The sequence below is a fragment of the Erythrolamprus reginae genome, chromosome Z, assembly GCF_031021105.1.
Source record: "Erythrolamprus reginae isolate rEryReg1 chromosome Z, rEryReg1.hap1, whole genome shotgun sequence".
Lineage (NCBI taxonomy): Eukaryota > Metazoa > Chordata > Lepidosauria > Squamata > Dipsadidae > Erythrolamprus > Erythrolamprus reginae.
Genome location: NC_091963.1, coordinates 75,189,853 through 75,215,841, shown reverse-complemented (window position 1 = coordinate 75,215,841; position 25,989 = coordinate 75,189,853). Strand labels below are relative to the sequence as shown.

General features: G+C 43.7%; 1 protein-coding gene across 9 annotated transcripts in view; it reads left to right on the top strand.

The window, feature by feature from the left end:
* PIK3R4 (phosphoinositide-3-kinase regulatory subunit 4) overlaps positions 1–25,989 on the top strand; it is a 238,925-nt gene that overhangs the window by 167,075 nt on the left and 45,861 nt on the right. For 6 of the 9 annotated variants that reach the window (XR_011556735.1, XR_011556736.1, XM_070726344.1 and 3 more), the window contains one exon: positions 16,054–16,142. The exons of 1 other annotated variant lie outside the window; for it this stretch is intronic. Coding sequence is in view for 5 of the 8 variants with exons in the window: in XM_070726344.1 (XP_070582445.1) it covers positions 16,054–16,142 (89 nt within the window). In the remaining 3 variants the exon portion in view is untranslated. Of the gene's footprint in view, positions 1–16,053; positions 16,143–16,608; positions 16,858–25,989 lie in introns of those variants that run through there. 2 more of the 9 variants (XR_011556737.1, XM_070726347.1) reach the window with 2 other exon arrangements.

The window sequence follows — 25,989 nt, the reverse complement described above, 5'->3', positions numbered from 1 at the left end:
CGTGCATTTGGAATAACCCCAAGCGCCCTCTGAAAGCCCTCTGGGTCCATTAGGCGTGTGGGGCGGAACCACCTAGTCGGTTCCAACTCCCCACAGGGGAGGATGGGAGCCAGGAAGTCAAGCCGAAATAGAAAATGGTCTGACCATGACAAAAGGAACACTTCTAAGCCCCTTAGTCTCAGACCATTGCTCAATTGCTCAGAGAGGAATACCATGTCGGGTGTGTGCCCCCTCTCATGAATCAGACCCTGTACTACTTGAGTCATGTCCATGGCTGTCATGGTGGCCATGAACTCCTGCGCTAGTCCACAGGTTTCGCCAAATGACAGTAGGTTTAAGTCCCCGAAGACAATAAGTCTGGGGAACCCCCCGCCAGCCCGGCTACCTCCTCGAGCAGCACAGGCAGGGCTGTTGACACGCAGCTGAAGGCAGGTATGTGAGCAACAAGCCCACCTGAACCCCTAAGTCCAACTTCACCAGGAGGGACTCACAACCTGCAATCTGTGGAGCAACAAGTCTATGCAGGCAATGGCTCTCCCTGGCTATAATAGCCACTCTTCCCCCCCTTCCATGGGGTCGAGGCTGATGCCATACCTGAAACCCAGCTGGGCAAATTTCAGAAAGAGGAACTTCTCCCTGTGGGCCCAGCCAGGTTTCAGTCATACATGCCAGGTCAGCCTCCTCATCCAGGATCAAATCCCAGATGAGGAGAGCTTTATTTACCACTGACCTGGCATTTAGTAGCAGCAGCCTGAGCCCAGGGCCAGAATTACAGTCGTTACCAGTACCCTGGGTTGAGCTCACAGAACCAGAACAAGGGATCATTATTAAGCAGCGTTCCCTCATTCCCCTGGAACGGCTAGCTCTTTGGCTCCTGCCATATCTGCCTTTCCCCAGCAGCACCAGAATATTCTGACCCTCTGCCATTCCAGAGATAAGTGTCCCCTCCCCTCCTGCCTCTCCAACGCCAGGTGGGCCAAGTATATCATTCATACCATTCCTATTAACCCCATCCATGCCATAATCCCACCCATCCCATCCATACCAATCATTCATACCATACATTATTCCACCCCCCAATTCTCCATCAATTAACCCCCCAATAATTTAATTAAATTATAAATTGAATTAATAATAGTTAAAACATTAAAGTAAGTAATATATATATAAAATCTAAAACGAAGTACTATACAAACTAAATATTAATTATTATGAATATAGGGAATAGTCAATAATTCATTAATCAAGTCAGCAACAAAATGGTGCCAAGTTCTAAATCGGCTGAGTTCTAAAATTGTCCAGTGGGAATGTCCAAGTCTCTGGTCAAGCTCTTTGGTCCTGGCCACTGGCACAACTGGTGCACCAGATGAACCTGGGCAAAGCCCCCTCTCGCCACAGCCAAAAGATGGTGTTCTAAAGTCAGCTGTGGTTTGAGGAGGGCGCCCAAATTGCGGACCTTTCTGAGGGGTCAGTGATTTCCCCCCACGGGTAATAGACGGACAGATGGGATTGTCCTTGGGAGGCAAAACCCACAGCCACTCCGTCTTGTCAGGGATGAGTTTGAGCCTGTTGGCACCCATCCAGACCCTCCAGGCATCGGCATATCACTTCCACAGCTTCGCCAAGTGGACACAGGATCGAAATGAACAGCTGGGTGTCATCAGCGTACTGATGACAAGTCACCCCATGTCCTTGGATGATCTCACCCAATGGTTTTATGTAGATATTAAATAGCAGGGGGGAGGGAACTGACCTCTGAGGAACTCCACAAGGGGGAAACCTAGGGGTCAACCTCTGACCCCCACTAACAGCAACTGTGACCGACCGGAGAGGTAGGAGGAGAACCATTGTAAAACAGTGCCTCCCACTCCCAACCCCTCCAGCCGGCGTAGAAGGATACCATGGTCAATGTTATCGGAAGCCACTGAAAGGTCAAGGAGCACCAGGATAGAGGATAGTAACATAGAAAAATAGAAGACTGATGGCAAAAAAGACCTCATGGTCCATCTAGTGTGCCCTTATACCATTTCCTGTATTTTATCTTGGGATGGATATATGTTTATCCCAGGCATGTTTAAATTCAGTTACTGTGGATTTATCAACCATGTCTGCTGGGTCTACTACCAACCATGTTCCAAGGATCTACTACTATTTCAGTAAAATAATATTTTCTGATGTTGCTTTTGATCTTTCCCCCAACTAACTTCTGATTGTGTAACCTTGTTCTTATGTTCACTTTCCTATTAAAAACACTTTCCTCCTGGACCTTATTTAACCCTTTAACATATTTAAATGTTTCGATCATGTCCCTCCTTTTCTTTCTGTCCTCCAGACTATACAGATTGAGTTCATTAAATCTTTTCTGATACGTTTTATGCTTAAGACCAATTCTTATAGCCCGTCTTTGGACCCGTTCAATTTTGTCAATCTCTTTTTGTAGGTGAGGTCTCCAGAACTGAACACAGTGTTCCAAATGTGGTTTCACCAGTGCTCTATATAAGGGGATCACAACCTCCCTCTTCCTACGTTATACCTCTAGCTATGCAGCCAAGCATTCTACTCGCTTTCCCTACCGCCTGACTGCACTGTTCACCCATTTGGAGACTGTCAGAAATCACGACCCCTAAATCATTCTCCTCTGAAGTTTTTGCTAACACAGAACTGCCAATACAATACTCAGGTTGAGGATTCCTTTTCCCCAAGTGCATTATTTTACATTGGGAAACATTAAACTGCAGTTTCCATTGCTTGACCATTTATCTAGTAAAGCTAAATCATTTACCATATTACAGACGCCTCCAGGAATATCAACCCTATTGCACACTTTATAGTCATTGGCAAATAGGCAAACCTTCCCTACCAAACTTTACCCGATGTCACTCACAAACATATTAAAAAGAATAGGACCCAAAACAGACCCTTGTGTCACACCGCTTGTAGCCTGTCTCTGCTCAGAATACTCGCAATTTACAACAACTCTCTGATGTCTACGCTTCAGCCAGCTGCAAATCCAGTGAACTATCCAGGGACTAAGTCCAATCCTCACTAATTTATCTATCAGCTCTTTATGTGGAACCGTATCAAAGGCTTTGCTGAAGTCCAGATAGGCAATATCCACGGTACCACCTTCATCCAACACCTTTGTGACGTAGTCAAAGAAATCAATCAGATTAGTCTGATATGATTTGCCTTCAGTAAAGCCATGCTGATTTGGGTCCAATAAGTTATTGTTTTTTAGGTGCTGATTTATCCTCTTTCTGAGTATAGAGTCTCCATCATTTTAACTACAACTGATGTCAAGCTAACTGACCTGCAGTTACTAGGTTCTTCTCTACTGCCCTTCTTGTGGATAGCCACAACAGTGGCCATTCTTCAATCCTCAGGAACATCTCCTGTTAACAGGGATTGGTTAAACAAATCAGTCAGGGGGGCAGCAATGACAAATCTGAGTTCTTTAAGAACTCTGGGGTAGATGACATCTGGACCCATTGCCTTATTTATCTTTAATTGTTCAAGTTCTTCTAAGACATCAGCTTCTAAGATCACTGGATCTGAAGCCGTACAGCTGGAAGCAATGCTATATCCATCTATAGTATTATATTGTAAGGTGTCTTTTGAGAAAACTGAACAGAAGTAGCTATTGAAATGGTCAGCGACCTCCTTATTCCCATCAATGTATGTATTATTCCCAATACTAAGCTTCATGATGCTGCAGTTTTTCTTCTTCCTATCACTAATATATCTGAAGAAGATTTTATCCCCCTCCTTTACAGATTTGGCAATTTCGTCCTCTTTTGGACCGGTAGTAATTTGGACCGGGAGTCATTACTCACAGTCACTCATGCCCTCATCACCTCGAGGCTCGACTACTGTAACGCTCTCTACATGGGGCTACCTTTTAAAAGTGTTCGGAAACTTCAGATCATGCAGAATGCAGCTGCGAGAGCAATTATGGGCTTCTCTAAGTATGCCCATATTACTCCAACACTCCGCCGTCTGCATTGGTTGCCGATCAGTTTCCGGTCACAATTCAAAGTGTTGGTTATGACCTATAAAGCCCTTCATGGCACCGGACCAGAATATCTTCGGGACCGCCTCCTGCCGCACGAATCCCAGCGACCGGTTAGGTCCCACAGAGTCGGCCTTCTTTGGGTCCCGTCGACTAAACAATGTCGTATGGCAGGACCCAGGGGAAGAGCCTTCTCTGTGGGGGCCCCGACCCTCTGGAATCAGCTCCCCCCTGAGATTAGGATTGCCACCACCCTCCCTGCCTTTCGTAAACTCCTTAAGACCCACCTTTGCCGTCAGGCATGGGGGAACTAAAACATCTCCCCCTTGCCCATGTTGTTTTGCCGTTTGATAGATTGACTGTGTGCCTGTTTTTTATATATATATATTGGGATTGTTTTATGAAATTACTAATTTTAAATTGTAATTAGATTGGAGGGCATTGGATTGTTATTATGTACTGTTTTTTATTATGGTTGTGAGCTGCCCCGAGTTTGCGGAGAGGGGCGGCATATAAATCCAACAAATCTAATCTAATCTTTTGAGGCTTTAGCAGCTTATATTATCTGTTTTGCCTCCTTCTGTCTCATTTTATACACCTCTCAGCTATACTTCCGGACTCTTTAGACCTTCTATAGGCAGCCTTTTTTTTCATTGACTATAGCCCTTACATCATTGCTAAACCATAGCGGTTTCTTTTTCCTTTTTCCTTTAGTTATTTGTCTTACATACAGTCCAATGGCTTTTAAGATGGCCTTTTTTAATACAGTCACTAGGTGCTCGCTCCTGCCATTTTATCCCTCCCCTTTAATTCATTATTTAAATATTTCCCCATTGCATTAAAATTTGTTTTTCTGAAATCCAATACTTTGGTTGCAGTATAGGATTGCTCACAATCAGTTATTACTGTACATCAAACCACAAACATAGATGGTCACTGCAACCTAAATTTTCTCCTACCTTAACCTTAAACCCAATTCCTATTTATAAAAACTAAATCTAGAATATTCTCTCTTCTAGTCGGTGTCTTAACCAACTGTGCCAGAGCTGCTCCTGTAAAGGCCTCTACTATATTCTTACTTTTGCATGTAAGGGCACTGGGGATATTCCAGTCAACATCAGGCATGTTTAAATTATCCATAACCACAATATCTCCCTTTACTGCCATTTCGGTAATTTCATCCACCATCTTATTGTCATATTCCTAAGAGTGCCCTGGAGGCCTATATATCACCCCAATTCTAATGACAGAACCTTCCAGATCTTTACATGTATTTTGAATTAGTGTTCTTTTTAGAATTCCCTTAACATAAATGGCTACTCCACCTCCCCTTCTCTCTATTCTGTCCTTCCTATACAATGTATATCCTGGTATGGATATTTCTCATTCATTAGAATCCTTAAACCATGTCTCAGTTATGGCAATCAGATTCAAATTATCTCTAGATATTATGGCCATTAACTCACAGAGCTTGTTGCTCAAGCTTCGAGCATTCGTGCACATTACCCGAAGAACATTATTTTCAATATTAGTTTGCCCCTTATCATCAACAACTACATCTATTTTATTTACAGCTCCCTTTTCAAAAGTTTCCAGAAACTGATTTATCCTCATTGGTTGAGGACAGAAATCATCCACATCAGTTACATCTCTGTCCCCTTTACCTAGTTTAAATGCCTGTCCAAAAAAGTCCTGAACTCCTCACCGAGCACCAGGGTACCTCTGTATGATGTATGCAAACCATCCCTCTTAAACAACTCCCTATTAGACCACCTACTGACATCATGACTTACATAGCCAAATCCTTCAGCTTTACACCACTGCCTTAACCACACATTAAACTCTCTGATACAAGTTTTTTTATCCTCCTGGCCACAAACCGGTCACACTTCTGAGAAAGTCATTGAATCAGTTATTCTGCCCAGCTCCACGCTTAGACATTGGAAATCTCTTTTTACTACATTAACTTTTCTCTGGGACAAATCAGTTGTGTCAAGATGTACCACGACATCAACTTTATTACCCTTACTCATAGCCTTGACAGTATTTGTAATCCGCCTCCTGTCCCTGCTGGGAGTGGCCCTTGGGAGACACCTCATCAGCTTCACCACATCCTTACTCTGTCCTAAATCAACACCTCTAACAGTCGAGTCAAGAAAATTTGTCCTTTTTATTTCTACTAACTGCAGTTGATGTTTTGCTGACACTATGCACCTTACTTACAACAACTTCCCCATGGAACATCCTCTCATTCTCCACCTGCGGGGCCTCGCTAATATCTACAACAGCCTTACCATTTAAATCCGCAAGAACATTATAGGAATTCTATGCAGAGAGATCAAAATTGCTATGTTTTTGTTCCACTGCACGTAATCTTCCTGAACCGACAGTTGTCCACACAACCCTCCTCCTCGGGGGGCACTGTGGAAGTGGCTGCACACATGGCTGCATTACAGAATGTGGGTGGGACAATCTTTCCACTTCTGACTGCAAGCTACAAACCTTATGCAAAGAGGGCATCACCCTGAGTTCCACAATGTACTACGGAACACAACAACCAAATAAGTGTTACACTGCACCAAGCCAGACATCTTAACAATTTATTGAAATACAAGTACTTAGCAAGAAAATCAACAACCCCTATCACTACTAAACATCTTCTGGGGTTAGTTTATAGTTATATGATTCTAAGCTTAATATGTGAGTGGTCTATGCTTGAACTCAAGCTGCCAATAAAATTGTCCCTTTCTTGCCTTTCTCCTTCTTCCCAGTCAGTAATATCTGCCCAAGCTCTTTGAATTCAAGAAATAGAAATTGTCTTAAAAAGCACTACCTGTCTCTCCTCCTTCTCTCACTAGGTCTCAGATCCCAGCCAGGAGCAGTTTTTCTGGCTTCTGTGATCTGAAAGTAAAATAAAATACACCTATCCCGGGCCCGCCAGAGATCATCCAGAGATCATCAACAGTGGCAGAACTCACAGCTCCAAAGGCCTTGTCTACTTCATCAAGTGTCACCAGGTCAAACTCCTCCCAGACAAATGGGCTAAGATGGGCCCCTGTCACCTCGACTGACTTGTTGTCAGCCGACACTGCATTCCAATTGGAATCAAGATCTGTCTCAATCTGAGTGATTTTATCAGCAAAAAATGAGTAAAACTCCTTGGCACTACCCTGGAAGGGCTCCCCAACCCCCCCTCCTGATTTAGAAGGGAACGAGTCACCTGAAACAGAGCGGCCGGGCGGGATTCCGCTGATGCAATCAAGGCGGCATTATACGCGCATCTTGCTGCCTTGACAGCCACTTTGTAAGTCTTAACATGAGCACTTACAAGTGTTCGATCAGACTTAGATTTATTTTTCATCCAGCGCTGTTCTAGACATCTCTTCGGGCGTTTCAATACCTGAGTTCCTCAGTAAACCAAGCAGCTCTCCAGGATCTAGTGCCATAGAGAGGTCGCAACGGTGCAATCCGGTCAAGAGCCTCGGTCGTAGCCATATTCCAGGCCACAGTGAGACTGCAAATACTGCGATTTCGCTGAGGCTTCCTTTGCTGGGAAACCCCTCCTCCGGACTTGCCAGCGAAGCGCCCATTTTTCCGATACTGGGATTCCCCTGCTGGGATTCCCCTGCAGCATTGCAAAAACGCCGAAGTCCACAGGTGGGGTTTCCCATGGAGGGGACCGTCAGGGGAATCCCAGCAGCACAAAACGGGCGCTTCGGCTGGCAAAAAGGGTGAATTTTGGGCTTGCATGTGTTAATCACTTTTCCATTGATTCCTATGGGAAACATTTCATCTTACGAACTTTTCACCTTACGAACCTTGTCCTGGAACCAATTAAGTTCATAAGAAAAGGTATCACTGTATATTACAAAAGAATAATGAAGAAACTGCAAATGGATTAGATGAAATTTACAGGGTGCACACTAGCTATACATGAAGACATAAATTGCCCAGAGCACATATAAGGTGTACCAAGAAAGAGATTAGAAATGAAATATTAAAAGTTACAAAAGATGAAACAGTACTATACAAAGAGAAAGAAATTCGAATCCTTAAGCAAGGACTGTAAAGATTAAGGGACAACCGAAGAGGATATCGCCCATTGGCAGAACAATTAAATAAAAGAAGAATTCTCTTCAGATGGTTAATCCGAGAAGGAATGCTTATTACTTGGAGAGGAAAAAAGATCAAAATAGATAGTAAACCATTGGCGCAGGAATTTTTTGAGGAATTTATGGCAGAACAAAGATCTGAACTAAAAAGTAAAAGCTGAGAAAAACAACCCCTAATAGATATAGAAAGCAGAAAAGAAGGAACTTTAGAAGATAAAGAACACTAACATGAAGGAATTCTTACTCGGGCACAGAAAGAAAACAGAATAAATAGAAGACAAATACACAACTAAGTTGGGATGGAAAATACGGTAAATCTACTTTCAATTAATGTAAATGGTTTGAATTCATATATCAAACGAAAACTGCAAAAACAAAATTTGAATATTATTTGTTTACAAGAAGTTCACATTCCACAACAAAATGAAAAACAACTTGAAAATAAGAAGTTAGGAAGAATATTCACAGCTTTATCACACAACAAAAAAAGTGGGATTGCAGTATATGTGAAAAAAGAACTAGATGCCCCAAAAGATTAGGCTGATAAAAAAGGAGGAATTTTAATAATCTCAGTCCAATTTTTAATATACGAGTTACGTTAGTAGTTATATATGCGCCAAACAAAAATCAGAAAGTCTTTTTTTGTAAATTACATCAGAAATTGGTAGAATTGGAAGTTGAGGATATTTGTGTAATTGGGGATTTTAATGGTATAATTGATGCAGTTAAAGATTATAAAAGTGTTAATAAAAATTTATATACAAAAAGGAAAGTGCTTCTGAAAACATTCCACCAAATATGTGAAGAATTAAGTTTGAGAGATTGTTGGAGAATGAGAAATAAAGATAAGAGAGAATATACATTTTACTCCAATCCCACCAGAGTTGGTCTAGAATAGACATGGCCTGGGCTAATGCTAAAGTAGAAGTTTTAATAAATCAGATTAAAATAGATATTAATGAATGGGTGGATCATAACCCTATAAAACGTTTTTGGAAAGATGAAGGTAGAAAAAATAAAACATTGATTTTGAATATGTAATTATTGAAAGATCAAGAATATATAGATTGGATTAAAAAAAGAAATGGAGCTATTCCTTAAAGAAAATAATAATCAAGAAACCTATGGGACCTATGGGACACAGCTGAACCTATGGGACACAGCTGAGGCATATCAGAGAGGGTTAATAATAGCTTATACATTTAGAAAATATAAAGAAAAAAGACAATGTAAAAATGAATTAATGCATAAATTGAAAAATTTAGAAAAAGAATCTCAGGACGATCCTGGAAACCAAACCACAAGACAACAAATTGAGCTAACTAAACATAAAACTATAGTTATTCGATCAGGAAGAGGTAGTAAGGAAATTAAGAGCTGCAAAACAAGATCAATTTGAAAATGCGAATAAACCAGGTAGATGGTTATCTAATAAACTGAGGAAAGAAAAGGAAAAAAAGATTGATTCAACAGTTAACAGACAAGAATAAAATATTACACCACCAATTAGAAAAAAAGAGATAGCATTAGATTATTATAAAGAATTATATGATAATGATAGCATTAGAGAAGAAGATATACTAAAATATTTAGAAGACTCAAAAATTAAGCCAGTAAGTAAAGAAGATAAAGAAATGCTAAATGAAGAAATAACTAAGGAGGAGTTAGAACATGTAATTGTGAAACACAATAATAATAAAACCCCTGGACCAGATGGATTCCCAATTGAATTTTATAAGGCAACATTTCATAAAACAGAAGATTTATTACTAGGAATTTAGAACAATATGCTTAAAAATGCCATATGTCCCTTATCTTGGCAAGAAGCCAATATAACATTATTACATAAAGAAGGTGCAGATCCAGATCAGATTAAAAACTATAGATTGATATCTTTGTTAAATGCCGATTACAAATTGTATATGTCAATTACAGCAGAAAGATTGAAAAAAAAATAGTAAGACAATTCATCTAGATCAGAATGGTTTTCTGCCTGATAGACAAATAAGATATACTACCAGAATAACTTTGAACATGTTACAGTATTATGAAAGTTATAGTGATAAAGAATTTGTAATGTTATTTTCAGATGCTGAAAAAGCTTTTGATAATTTAAGTTGGGATTTTTAAAAAAAACTAATAAAAGGTATGGAATTTAGATCAAACTTCAAAAATATGATAAATAATATATACTTAATCCAGTCTCCAGCATGGAGGAAGCTATTCTTCATCTCTTATCTATTAGAGCAATTCAGCTAGTTCCCTCTTGTCAAAGAGGCCTGGGCTTCTACTCCATCCTCTTTGTGGTCCCTAAGACATCAGGAGGATGGAGGGCTATTCTGGACCTGATATGCTTAAATAATTACATCAGGTTCAGAAAGTTTAAGATGCACTCCCTTGCTTCCATTCTGGCATTCATCCATCCAGAGGACTTCATGGCTTCCCTTGACCTCATGGAAGTGTATCTCCATATTCCTATTCTCAAGGGTAATAGGCAATTCCTCTGTTTTGCCTTTCAAGGCAGACACTATCGATACAGGGACATGCCTTTTGGTCTGTCTTCTACCCTCCATGTTTTTACCAAACTCCTAGGCTCCCTAGCTCATATATGAGCTATTCATATGCAATGCTATTTGGATGACATATTAATTCACAGTCAATTCAGACAGGGTACCTTTTCAGATCTCCGGACCTCCATGTCAATCTTACAAGAGCATGGCTTTTCAATTAATATAGCTAAAAGCCATCTTGTTCAATCCACTACTCTCCAACATTTGGAAATAGTGATAGACTCCGTCCAAATAAAGTTTTCCTTTCTCTTGAAAGGAAGACTAGTATTAGAGATCGCATTTCCCAAGTCAAATTTCAAAAGAGAGTTCCTATTGCCATTCCCTCCTGGGGAAGATGGTATCTTGCATTGGGGTCATTCCTTGGGCACGCTTCCATGCCAGAGACCTCTAATGGCTTCTGTTACCCTTTCAGAGGGCAGGGACTAGCAACTCTTCACACAACATCACCATTCCACCAACCAGCTTGAGATCCCTGTCATGGTGGCTCTCCTCTGCTCTGGATAAGGGGTCCCTCCTCAGGATTCCAGACCAATTCACGATCACCACGGACGCCAGACTGTCGGGCTGGGGAGCCCATGCAACAGGTTTGGTAGCACAGGGCACATGGTCAGCGGAGGAGGCCTCCTGGCCGATCAATTGGCTAGAGATAAGAGAGGTCTTCCTGGCTCTCAAGCAATTCAGACAACACATCAGGAACCAACATGTCCTGATCTTGACAGACAACATGGCCACAAAGAGCCACATCTGCCACCATGGGGTACTCATTCCAAAGCCCTAATGCAGGAAGTGTTAAAACTGGGCCTTTGGGTGAAAAGACATCTCCAATCGCTCACGGCTGACCACATCTTGGGAGTTCTCAACCTTCAGGTGGATTGGCTCTCCCACAAAGCCCTGGATCTGGGAGAGTGGATTCTAAACCCAGATCTATTTCAATAAATCTGCTTCAAGTTCGGTCTCCTGTTGCTAGACCTATTCGTGACCACACTCAACTCCCTCAATTCTACTCCAGGAGCAGAGGCCGTCAACGCCCTCAGAACTCCCTGGCCTCGGGATCTACTCTATGTCTTCCCCCCAATCCCGATAATTCCTGACTTGATCCACAAAGTCATACTCAAAGAATTCCAGGTGATTGTAGTGGCTCCACTCTGGTTTGCGATCTTCAACATCTCTCCATCAAGGCCCCTTGGTGACTCCGTTTTGGGGGGATATGCTGTAGCAGGGTGCCTCTCATCACCCAGACCCAGGGTGGTTCCACCTGACTAGTTGGTGATTATCCGGCGCAATCTAGACTTATGAGGCTACGATCCAGATGCCATCGAGGTCATATTAACATCCAGAAGAATCTCTACTAACTGAATATATGACCATACCTGGTCTAAGTTCCATGAGTGGTGTCTTCGGGAGAACCTTTCTCCCATCTGCATTCCCATCCACAGGATTGTTTCCTTCCTGATGAAGGGGTTCCATCAAGGACTTTCAGTCAATACCATTCGCAGATATCTTGCAGGCTTATCCTTGGTCCTTGACGGTCCTCACAGAGAACCAGCTGAAATTTCCCGGAAATTCAAGAGTTATTGAAAGGTATTTCAAACCTCAGATCTCCCAAAATCCACAGATATCTTACCTGGGACTTAACTCAAGTCCTGGCTTCACTCACACATGCTCCATATGAACCGCTTAGAGCAGCTTCCCTCCATCACCTGTCATACAAAGTATCCTTCCTGATGGCCATCACCTTGGCCAGATGGATATCAGAACTGATAGCCCTCTCCATCCGGCAAGATTTATGCCAGTTCTATCTGGACAAGGTGGTCCTCTGCTTGTATCCCACCTTCCTCCCAAAGGTTAGTTCCATGTTTCACAGAACACAAGACATCATCTTACCCTCCTTCTGTATAAATCTGGACCACCATCTCTCCATCAGATGGCACATGTTAGACCTCACCAGAGCGCTATGCATATACATTCAACAAACCAAGGCCTTTCGCAAATCTGAAGCCCTTATTTGTGGCTTATCTCCCCAGGTCCTTGGGATCCAAGGCAGTGTTCCCTCTAATTTTTTGGGGGGGTGGGCGGAAAAGTATAGTGTATGAGCGGCAGTCCCTTCGGGACTGGGCGGCACAAAAATAAATAAATAAATGAATGAACAAACAAACAAACAAACAAATAAAAAACCCACCCTGTTTTGCCTCAGAGAATTTCAAAATAAAATACTGTACTGTGTGTCTATAACAGTGAGCTCATAATAGGGCAACTCTATCAATATCAAAATGCCACTTAAATAGTTGAGCTAGTTTCAAACTAGATTTTGATTTTCTTTCTCTCTTCCTTACTCCCATTCTTTTTCTTTCTCTTTTCCTTCCTCTCTTTTTTCTATCTGTTTCTCTCTCTTCCCCTCTCTCTCTTTCCCTCTCACTCTTTTCCTCTCGGCTTCTGGGCAGGTTTGGAAAACTCTGAGTTGATGATGATTTTTAAGTGAGCGATTGCTCACTGCTCAGCTTAGAGGGAACTATGATCCAAGGTCTCTTCCACCATCTTAGGCCGTTGGATATAAGGGGCTATCGCCAAGGCTTACGAATCTGTCTCCCTGCCCATTCCAAGAGGCATTAAGGCTTATTCTACTAGGAGTCCAGCCGCATCAGCAGCTTGGGCCATCCAAGCTCCCCTGGAAGAGGTCTGCAAAGCTGCCACTTGGTCCATTCCTAATTCCTTCATCCCCCACTCAAGGTCGACTCCTATGCCTCAGCAGACACAGTCTTTGGCCAGAGAGTCCTTCAGGCAGTTATCTCTCATGACACTTGTTTTTTTTATTGGGATTTGCATGTTTGTTTTATTAGATTTGTATGCTGCCCCTCTCCGAAGACATGGGGCGGCTCACAACAATAATAAAAAACAATATATTAGCGAAAGAAATCTAATATTAAAAAGAAGCATATAAAACCCTATCATATTTAAAAACCAAACAGCACATACATACCAAACATAAAATATAAAGAGCCTGGGGGAAAGGTGTCTCAACTCCCCCATGCCTGGCAGTATAGATGGGTCTTGAGTAGTTTACAAAAGACAAGGAGGGTGGGGGCAGTTCTAATCTCCGGGGGCAGTTGATTCCAGAGGGCCAGGGCCGCCACAGAGTAGGCTCTTCCCCTGGGGCCCGTCAAACGACATTGTTTAGCCAACGGGACCCGGAGAAGGCCAACACCGTGGGACCTCATCAGTCGCTGGGATTTGTGCAGTAGCAGGTGGTTCCGGAGGTACTCTGGTCCAGTGCCATGTAGGGCTTTAAAGGTCATAACCAACACTTTGAATTGTGACCAGAAACTGATCGGCAGCCAATGCAGGCCATGGAGTGTTGTAGAAACGTGGGCGAATCTGGGAAACCCCACAATGGCTCTCGTGGCCGAGTTGTGCACGATATGAAGTTTCCGAACACTTTTCAAAGGTAGCTCCATGTAGAGAGCGTTGCAGTAATCGAACCTTGAGGTGATGAGGGCATGAGCGACTGTGAGCAATGACTCACTGTCCAAATAGGGCCGCAACTGGTGCACCAGGCGAATATGGGCAAACGCCCTCCTTGCCACAGCCGAAAAATGATGTTCCAATGTCAACTGTGGATTGAGGAGGACACGCAAGTTGCGAACCCTGTCTGAGGGGGTCAGTAGTTCCCCCCCAGGGTGATGGACAGACAGATGGAATTGTCCTTGGGAGGCAAGACCCACAGCCACTCCGTCTTGTCTGGGTTGAGTTTTAGTTTGTTGACACCCATCCAGGCCCTAACAGCCTCCAGGCATCAGCACATCACTTCCACTGCTTTGTTTGACTGGACATGGGGTGGAGATGTATAACTGGGTATCATCGGCATATTGATGATACCTGACCCCATGCCGCTGGATGATCTCACCCAGTGGTTTCATGTAGATATTGAATAGCAGGGGGGAGAGGACCGACCCCTGAGGCACTCCACAAGGGAGAGACCTAGAGGTTGACCTCTGATCCCCCACCCACTAACACCGACTGCGACCTACCAGACAGGTAGGAGAAGAACCACTGGAGAACAGTGCCTCCCACTCCCAACCCCTCCAGCCGGCGCAGAAGGATACCATGGTCGATGGTATTGAAAGCCGCTGAGAGGTCAAGAAGCACCAGGACAGAGGACAAGCCCCTGTCCCGGGCCCGCCAGAGATCATCCATCAACGCGACCAAAGCAGTTTCTGTGCTGTAGCCAGGCCTGAATCCATACTGTTGAGGACCTAGATAATCGGCTTCTTCCAAGGACTGCTGGAGTTGGAGTGCCACCACCTTCTCCACAATCTTCCCCATAAAGGGAAGGTTGGAGACTGGACAGTAGTTATTAAGCACGGCTCGGTCTAGGGAAGGCTTCTTGAGGAGGGGGCACACAAGTGCCTCCTTATAAGGGGCCGGAAAGGACCCCCTCCCCAAGAGGCATTGACAATCTCCTGGACCCAGCTCCGTGTCACCTCTCGGCTGGCCGAAACCAACCAATAGGGACACAGATCCAGTAGACAGGTGATGGAACTCACAGCTCCAATGGCCTTGTCCACTTCATCAGGTGTCACCAAGTCAAACTCCTCCCAGACAGATGGACAAAGACGTTTAGCCCCAGTCACCTCGACTGACTCATTGTCAGCCGATACTGCTATGCAATTGGAGTCGAGGTCCGCCTGGATCCGAGCGACTTCATCAGCGAAAACGAGTTAAAATCCTCGGCACTACCCTACTACTACTTGAACTACTCTCTCCCTAGGTACACATCTATTGGGTATGTCCCATGTGACTGTTGGGCCCGCTCCTTAGTATGGAGAATAGGCGTTGGACTGAACGCCTCTTCTCAGATGCTGAGCGGGTACAGCAGTCACTTCCCTCCCCATGTTTAACCTTTTTCCTATCTCTTACTTAACCTTGCCGACCGAGAGAAGAGCATCCTTTGAGCCACCACCATCAAGCCAAGTTTACAGATTCAAAAATTCTAGAAAGGGCGGATCCAGCAATCTTTTTTAAAGACAAAGCTTGGTCCTGATTGGATAGGGCAGTGAGCAAGCCCATGTGACTGCTGTACCCGCTCAGCGTATGAGAAGAGACGTTCAGGTAAGAGTCCAATGCCTATTTTACACAAGATGATTTGAAACTCTTTTTCAATGCTGGTAACGCATTTTTTAAAATGTTAAATAATCAAATCTAAAATATGATTATAATTAACACATTTCATTAGATGCTGCTGCAAAGGGATTTATTCAAGTGTAATGAGTTAATCATGCAATGCTATTTAAACTATTTTGAAAAGCTTTCTTTAAATATTTTAACCCCAAGGCTAATATGTTTAATACATGTTTTTATCTATTAGCCTTCATCTCATAGTGTTCATGGAATATACTGTAGTCCAGCAGATGGAAATCCTATATTATTGACTGCTGGTTCAGACATGAAGATAAGGTAAATTATTCATTAAAGATAAGATAAATGAATACATTGCAGTGGAAACTTTAAAAATCCATCTTAAAATAAAAATGTCATCCAATATGAAGTAATATTTTTATGCATTCTGCATCTCTGAATCTTTGTCAGAAGTGCTGGGAAATTTTTATTTTAATGTGGTAATTGTTAATATGTAACACAATACCTGCTAAGAAGCATTTAGCAGATGCTTTTCAACATTAAATGGATTCAGTTTAGCTATTTTGGGGAATTCTAGATTAAAGAGAGATTCCATGGACTATCTATTGACAATTATGGTAGCTTGGCAAATTAAAGAATAATTATGCATCTTGCTCAGCCTAGCATTGCTGAAAACTATTGCAAGCATAGATTAAAATTTGAATTAAATGAACAATTATTATTATTATTATCATTATTATTATTATTATTATTTATTGGATTTGTATGCCGCCCCTCTCCGCAGACTCCTATCAATCTTCATGGACTGTGTGTTTCTCTAAGGCAGTGTTTCCCAACCGGTGTGCCGCGGCACACTGGTGTGCCGCAAGACATGGTCAGGTGTGCCGCGAAGAAATAAGCTCAGCTTCTGTTCTCGCAACTTTTTGCGAAGAGAAAAAAGTTGTGAGACCGGAAGCTGAGCTTGCTTCTTTGCGCCTTCCAAGTTTTCCAGCAGCTGCGGCGCCCCGCCCGGCTGGAGCTTCCCTGTCAGCAGGTGAGCTTTGGGGCTTGGTGGGAGGGCAGCGGCAGTGGGAGGGTGGTGCGCAGCGGGAGGGTGATGGCGGCGGCAGCGGCAGCGGGCAGGAGCCATGCCGTGGGGCGGTGGCAGGGTGGTCCCTCTCTCTCTCCCCCTCTCTTGCTTTCTCTTTCTCTCCCCCCCTCTCCCTCTCTCTTTCTCCCAGTAGCCGTGGGGCGACGTCAGGGTGATCAGTTGTGAGGCGGAGCTACGGAACAGAGGAACAGAGGCACCGATGGCGGCGGTTGGAAATGCTGGAATTGCGTGGCTGGCACTTGCCTGCTGGCTGGACCAGGACGGAGGCTCAAGCCCCACGTCCATACCCAGCGCAACGCCAGAAATGTACGGCGTCTAGCCACCGCCGTCTGTGCCTCCGTTCTGGAGCTCCGCTTCACAGCTGATCACCCTGCCGTCGCCCCACGGCTACTGGGAGAAAGGGAGAGGGAAAGAGGGGGGAGAGAAAGAGAAAGCAAGAGAGGGAGAGAGAGAAAGAGAGAGGAAGAGAGGGGGGGAGAGAAAGAGAGAGAAAGATATAGCAAGAGAGGGAGAGAGAGAAAGAGAGGGAGAAAGGGGGGAGAGAAAGAGAGAGAAAGAGATAGCAAGAGAGGTAGAGAGGAAGAGAGGGGGGATAGAAAGAGAGAGAAAGAAAGGGAGAAAGAGAAGGAGAGAGGGAGAGAGGGGGGAGAGAAAGAGATAGCAAGAGAGGGAGAGAGAGAGAGGGAGAGCGGGGGGGAGAGAGAAAGAGATAGCAAGAGAGGGAGAGAGAGAAAGAGAGAGGGGGGAGAGAAAGAAGGAGAGAGAGGGGGTAGAGAAAGAGAGAAAGCAAAAGAGAGAGAGAGAAAGAGAGAGGGAGAGAGAGGGGGGAGAGAAAGAGAGAAAGCAAAAGAGAGAGAGAGAAAGAGATAGCAAGAGAGAGAAAGAGAGAGGGAGAGAGAGGGGAAGAGAGAAAGAGAGAAAGACAGTGAGAGAGAAAGCAAGAGAGAGAGAGAAAGAGGGGGGAAGGAGGGTGAGGGAAAGACAGAGAGAGGGAAGGAGGGCAAAAAAGAGAGGAAGGAAGGGAGAAACAAAGAGAGATGGAGAGAGAGGGGAAAGAAAGAGGAGGGAAGGGAGAGAGAGAAAGAAAGAAAGAGGGAGAGAGAAAAATAGAGCGAAAGGGAGGAAGAGAGATATTTTTTGTCCAAACTTTTTTTTACACACACACACCCGCCACCCGCCCCCGCTCAATGTTCCCCAGGATTTTGTAAATGAATAATGTGCCGCGGCTCAAAAAAGTTTGGGAAACACTGCTCTAAGGCACTGAAAAACTTACTATTAATTAGTAATTACTTTTTAGTGACAAATGTTATTTCTATATTTTCCAAGTTCTGTATTCTGGTAGTTTTTTATTGGCATATGTGTTTGTAGGGTACACAAATGCATTTTATAGGGCAACTGAGACTGGTTTTCTGTGTTCTATTGTTACTCTTCTTTAAATTGCTATTTTGTAGCCAGGCCTGGAGCATTTCTAGCTTCTTTTTTCTTTCTTTTTTTAAAATGGTTCCATTTTATATCTGTAAGCTTTCTCATACTAAGAAAACTGAGCATTGATTATTATGGAAAGATAGGACTACAATAGTAAAGTGTGGCAATTTTAATTATTATTCTTGTAAAATGGTGGAAATTTTAATTATTATTCTTGGAAACATTAGACATGTCCTTATATTTATTATTTATATATTGGATTTGTATGCCGCCCCTCTCCGAGGACTTGGGGTGGTTCACAACATATCAAAAGAACACAGCAATACATCTAGAATCCAATTAATATGATTAAAAAGGCTTTAAAAACATTTTTAAAATCCCAACATAACTTAAAAGCATTCATCATCATTTGTTCAACAAAACATACTAAAACACACATTGGTCAGGGGGCTAGGATTTAATAGCCCCAAGTCTGGTGGCACAAATAGGTCTTTAAACTTTTACAGAAGGCAAGGATGGTGGCGGCAGTGTGAATCTCCGGGAGGAGATTATTCCAGAGGGCCAGGCCCCCCACAGAGAAAGACAGAGAGAGGGAAGGAGGGCAAAAAAGAGAGGAAGGAAGGGAGAAACAAAGAGATGGAGAGAGAGGGGAAAGAAAGAGGAGAGAAGGGAGAGAGAGAAAGAAAGAAAGAGGGAGAGAGAAAAATAGAGCGAAAGGGAGGAAGAGAGATATTTTTTGTCCAAACTTTTTTTTACACACACACACCCCGCCCACCCCGCCCCCGCTCAATGTTCCCCAGGATTTTGTAAATGTGAATAATGTGCCGCGGCTCAAAAAAGGTTGGGAAACACTGCTCTAGGCCCCTCCAAACAACATTATCTGGTTGATGGAACCCTGAGGAGACCAACTCTGTGGGACCTGACCGGGGGCTGGGATTTGTGTGGCAGAAGGCAGTCTTGGAGGTAATATGGCCCGATACCACGTAGGGCTTTGTAGGTCATAACCATCACTTTGAATTGTGTCTGGAAACTAATCGACAGCCAATGCAGTCTGTGGAGTGATGGAAAAATATGCGTATGCCTTGGAAGGTCCATAACTGTTCGTGCGGCTGCATTTTGGACAATTTGAAGTTTCTGAACAATCTTCAAAGATAGCCCCATGAGAGCATTGCAATACTCGAACTCTGAGGTGATAAGGGCATGAGTGACAGTGAGCAAAGACTCCCTGTCCAAATAGTGCCACAACTGGTGCACCAGGCAACCCTGGGCAAACGCCACCCTCGCCACAGCCGAAAGATGATATTCTAAAGTCAGTTGTGGATCAAAGAGGATGCCCAAGTTGCGGACCCTTTCTGAGGGGATCAGCAATTCCTCCCCTAGAGTAATGGACGGACAGATGGACGTGTCCTTGGGAGGCAGTACCCACAGCCACTCTCTCTTGTCTGGATTGAGCTTGAGCCTGTTGGCACCCATCCAGACTCTGACAGCCTCCAGACACCGGCACATTACTTCCACTGCTTCACTGAGTGGATACGTGGTGGAGATGTATAGCTGAGTATCGCAAAAATACTGGTGGTAACACACCCTATGCCCTTGGATGATCTCACCCAGCGGTTTCATGTAGATATTAAACAGTAGTGGGGAGGGGACTGACCCCTGAGGTACCCCGCAAGGATAGGAGTCAACCTCTGATCCCCCACTAACACCGACAGTGACCGACCAGAGAAGTAGGAGGAGAAACACCATAGAATGGTGCCTCCCACTGCCAACTCCCTTAGTCAGTGCAGAAGAATACCAAGGTCGATGGTATCGAAAGCTGCTGAGAAGTCAAAGAACAGATGGACAGAGGATAAACCCTTGTCCCGGGCCTGCCAGAGATCATCCATCAGCGTGACCAAAGCAGTTTCCGTTCTGTAACCAGGTCTGAATCCCGACCATTGAAGGCCTAGATAATCGACTTCTTCCAAGGATCGTTGGTGCTGGAGCGACACCACCTTCTCAACAATCTTCCCTATAAAGGGGAGGCTGGAGTCAAGACAATAGTTATTCAATATGGCTGGGTCCAGTGAAAGCTTCTTGAGGAGGGGGCGCACACGTGCCTCCTTGTAGGGAGCCGGGAAGGACCCCTCCCTCAATGAAGTGTTAGTAATCTTTTGGACCCAGCTCCATGACACCTCTCAGCTGGCCAAAACCAGCCAGGTGGGACACGGGTCCAGTAAGCAGGTGGCGGAACTCACAGCTCCATATATTTTTGGTAATTAAAGAAAGTGTGAATCTGAGTAATAATAAAAGACTCAGAGAGGGATAGAAATTATTTTTGAGCATTGTCACTGGTCCACGTCCTGTTCAGCTAATCACGGATTTCGAGGATCAAAATACGGGTTCGTCGTGGTATCCGAGGCCATTGTTCTTGACATCTGAATCTGAGAGTGAGGAGAGTGAGGAGTTGGAGACTGGACACCGATCAAAGACTGTGGCACCTGCAGAGTTGGTGTTGAGAGTGAAGAGGAAGATGATGAATCAGAGGAAGAGCCCCTGTTAGACACAAGGGTATGGAGAACTATGACCAGACAGGAGTATCTGAGAAGAAAGGGATCTTTGTATTAGCTCTATGCAACACTTGGCCACGCCTTGTCACTATATGAGGAACAGTCTCGTGAGTTCTCCAACGCACTCGCAAGGAGAGTCCAATATGGGTAATTCTCTAGTCTTATTGGTAGGGACTGAGTTTAATTTAAATATTAGGAAGGTACCGCCCCCTGGTCCCTCAGTCAAAAAAACTCAGTCGCAGTAAAGGGACTTAGAGTTTTTTCCTCTTAAGCATTCTATTGTCTTAAATGAAATTTTAATTTATTAAATAACTTTTTTGTTCTTTCTCCTTATTAACAGGTAAGAAGAGTCTTCATATTAACTTACTTTAGAGCAGCATAGGGGGCACACTCTCTGGGGGTCTCAACCTCTCGGCTGCAGCTCCTCCCCCTATAGACCCTAATTCAGCCATAACGTTACTTATTCTATTATATAAAGAATTTATCTGAAAAGGGAGTGAGCCACCAGGTTGCTGATCTCTGCAGTCTCCCTGCATGTTTAAAAGAATGGTTGACTTCGGAGGGGTCCGCCCCCTCCGAGGAACATACCCGATCTGTTGGCTGGCGAGGACTTGAGCCGCATTCAACAGCTAAGTGTGGAGATTGCTGGCCATTCACGAGGAGGAAGATTGCGGCATTAATTCCAAAAACAAAAAGGAAGAAACTTCGTATTTAGTGGGGCCTCAGATCGGGCAGGAAGCCTGACCAGTGCCTCAGCCAGTCACGGTTGCTATGGAAACCGGGACAAGGCACAACGGCCGCCATTTTGCAATGGGGCGGAGATACCAGGGTCACCATGGCGACGGTTATGGTCGCCATTTTGGGCAACTAAGGAGTTTTATTTAACCAATGAGTTGCTGGTTGGGCCTTAGCAACACGCGTGCCCAGTAAGCCCTTGCCTGTCATTTTGCCTGCTCGAGCAAAGAGACAGTGTGAGGCGATAAATTTACGGTTGATCTTCAAACGTGAGTTAAAAGGTGGATAAAGTGTGAGGCGATAAATTTACGGTTGATCTTCAAACGTGACTTAAAAGGTGGATAATTATGGAAGAGCCAACAGTCCTCAGGGTAGATGGGTCTGCTACAGTACCCCAAAAGAGAAGACCCAATCAGAGAAGGGAAAAGCCAAATCCTCTCAGACTTCCTCCCTCAGAGAAGCTGAGAAGAGAATAAAAGCACTAGAAAAGCAATTGGAACCCAAAGACAGATACTGCCCACGGTTGTCACAAATACAGGAACCATTATCCCACCGCCCTCCCCCTTAATCAATTTAGGGTAGTGGGCTCGGCAATGGAGAGGGACTGGTCCCCTGAGAGGACTATACAACAACCTACAGTCTTCGAAGCTGAGCCACTTAAACAGACACCAATTTGGCCCTCGTATCCACCAACTACTCAGATGGTCCAACCATCACAATATGGGCAGTTGCCAGCTGCAACATTCACGCCTTCTGCTGCAGGATTTCGTGATACACAAGACACATGGCAGAATATGCCCCCAGCATTGCAAGATCTCATAGCCAATGCTTACTCACAGGGCATAGCAACGGGGGTTCAACATTACACCCCATCAGTAACTCCAAGGTTCAGGGATCCTTGGTTTGCCCCAACACCTCAATCCATATCAGGATCAATGGATAAGGAGGTTCCTTCCAGAGAGGAGTGTCAAAGATTAGAACTCATCAATCATAGCCTGCGTGAGCTGCAAAAGATCTAATCCTGAGGTCGATGGATTAAATGAGAGAAAAGCTTCAAAACGAAGTTACTTTTATTAATAGAAAAACAATAAATGAGTTTTTGCCTGATCATAGGCATTCACGCACATCTACATGGCTAGAAAGTTAAATGCAAGATGGAGATTTTCCTCCTTCTTCCCCAAACAGAAAGGAAGTGACTAGACAGGATTTACATCATAATGGGGGGGAGCTGAATTAACATACATAAGTTAACTATTTAATTACTGAATGTCTCTGAGGCTGTCAATACACAGCGTGATAAGGAGGACAGTGACAACGATTTGTCAGGGGATGAGCACCCTCCAGAACCTCCTGCTGTTATAGGCCTATTCAAGCCATCGCTATTCCGTGTACTACTGAATAAGGCTAAGTTGACCATTGAGCAAGCAGGTGAGAGGAAACAAGCTGCAACTTCGACAGCCACAGTGCCAACCAGTGTCTTGTTTGCAGTACCAAAGAAGGAAACAGAACATATTCCTTCTTCTGAACTCTTTTTAGAAAACATAAAACGGCCATGGGAGAACCCAGCAGCCGCCCCAGGCCCATCATTAGTAGAACGTAAATTTTATACCTTTGAGGATGATATGAAGAAATTGGTGGTTTCCCTGACCATAGACAAACCAGTAGCAAGCCTGGTGTCTAGTGCCCTGGTGCTTTCAACCATTTCGGACGGACTTAAAGCTGAAGATAAAAGGGCAGAGAACATTGTGCGTACAATGCATCAAATGGCAGCATGGGCTCTATGAGTGGCCTCAGCGGCTTCATTTTTTAATCGAGTCACTATGTTATGGATTCAGGAGATGCAATCCAGATTGAATCCAGAGGATAGCAGGTTTTGCCAGGATCTTAACAAACTCTTGGCTGCCAATGAATTTTCTGCAGATGCCACTGTGAGTGCAGCGAAGTTTGCGTCCAAAGCAATGGCTTCTTCAGTTTCTTCCCACAGATTAATATGACTGTGTAGTTGGCAGGCTGATGTCAAATCCAAGTGGAACTTGGCGACTGCTCCCTTTCACAGGGAAAAACTATTTGGGGAATCCTTAGGAGTACTTGTAGAAGATAAAGATAAAAAGAAAGTAATGCCAAGAACAAATAGAAGAACCGAAAGATGTTTCAACCCTTATAATAGGCGACAGCCCTTTCGGTCCAAGCCCTCCTCGGCAGTCACCCAAGGTTCGAGGCCATTTTTTCAGGGCTCCTTCAATCAGGGAACTTTCCGTTCAGACAAAACCTACTTTGGAGATCGCAACAGATCTTTTCTACAAGAATGTTGCCCCTTAAGAGGATTGAAGCGTAACAAATGACTTTGCTCATATCTGCCCACTTGGGGGCAGACTACAGAAATGTGCAGGTGTCTGGGGAACCACGTCCTCAGATGCCTGGGCAATTGCTACAGTGTCCCAGGGCTTGCGCATCGAATTTGTTCTTCCCCAGAACCGTTTTCTACCTTGTCCCACAGTGACACCTGCTACAAATAGAAGCGATCGAGGAGGTTCCCTTGCTCCAAAGAGGCAAAGGGTTTTATTCAATAGTATTTATAGTTCCCAAGGCCTCCGGAGGATGCCGCCTGATTCTAAATCTGCATCAATTGAATTTCTACGTGCTGCACAGGAGATTCAAGATGCATTCGCTTCGTATTATTCTTTCAGCCATACAACACAAGGACTTGCTTGACAGAATTAGAGATAAATTACAGCCCGCGTGGACTATAATGAATCAAATCTGAGAGTCGATGGATTAAAGTAGAGAATCAGCTTTCAAACAAAGTTACTTTTATTACGAAAATAACAAAATATAATTAATGCCTATCAGAGGCATCTTAGATGCGTGCTACATCGTTGCAGACAAAGGAGAAAGAGACAGAGCAAAATGGAGATTTTCAAGAAGGAGGAAATGATGTATGTATGACATGGTAGGATTTTACATTATAATGGGTGGAGCTAATACAATACACGCACTGTTAACTATTTAATTACTGCATAACTCTGAATGACTTAGAATGTCTCTGGGGCTTTCAATATTCAGCGTGACACCCCTTCTTTGGCAGTCATCAGGGACATTGGTTCACATAAGGCACATTTTCTTGGATAGGTATTCGTGTTGATCAGCTGGCAGTGGTTTATTCAGCAAGTCAGCAATTTGTTCAGTTGTGGGCACATATTGTAATTTCACGAATCCTTGTTTTACGTATTCTCTTGCATTCTTATATCTTATGTCGATGTGCTGTGAACGAGCTCCAACATATTCATTTTCAGCTATGAACGTGACTGAAACATTGTCCTCCATAATAACAATTGGTTTCATGGGATTTCCCCAAATACTATCAATGAGAGCAGAAACACAGGTTAATGCATTACAACAATCAGAAACACATGCATATTCAGCTTCAGTGGAAGAATAAGAAATAAAATTCTGCTTTCTAACTTTTCAATAAATTGGACAACCATTTAAAAACATTATATAACCAGAAGTACCTTTACGTGTTTCTTTATCACCTGCCCAGTCAGCATCTGCATAACAAATCAATTCAGGATACTTGTCGTGTTTCGGCTCTAGGAACAACTTCATGTCCTTCGTGTACTTCATGTATCTCAGCAGTCTCTTTATGCATGTCCAATGGAACGTAGTTGCTTTGCCAACATACCTTGACAAAAGATTCACACTTAGTGAAATGTCGGGTCTTGTCCAACTGCTAATGTATAACAGTGACCCGATTACTGACCGATAAAGCGTTTGGTCTTCAAATTGAGGATAATCTTGTTGAGTCAACCTGTAAAAATCAGTTTGCATAGGAGAACGACATGGATGTGCATTAGACATGTTACAATTATGTAAAAGTGTGAGTCAGTTGATTGACAGAATGACTTCAAAGGGGGTTTTTTAAATGAAAATTTGGCTTCTGGCCCAGAACTGTTCTTATCTGAAAAACAGTAATCTGGGATCATTGCCAGAATGGACTTAAATATATCTTGGACTATTAATCATTTTATACCTTGACATTTTGTAAGCAATATATCTTTTTCTATATTGTCCCTTGAATGTGTGTGACTTTAATTCCCATTGGTGACGCGTCTATACAGAACAGATTGTTCATTAGCCCCCTCCCCACCCCACTTCACACACACACAGTGGAGTCATGGAAAATTATCAGGCAGACCAATAGCAGATTCATCAGCAATTGGATTTATTTATTTATTTTATGTATTTATGTATTTATTTATTTGACTTCTATGCTGTCCCTCTCCATGGACTTACTCCTTGGGTTTACTGGCGAATCGGCTCAATCAACTCCAAGTTCAAGTCAGCCATCCCATCCCTCCTCCATGGT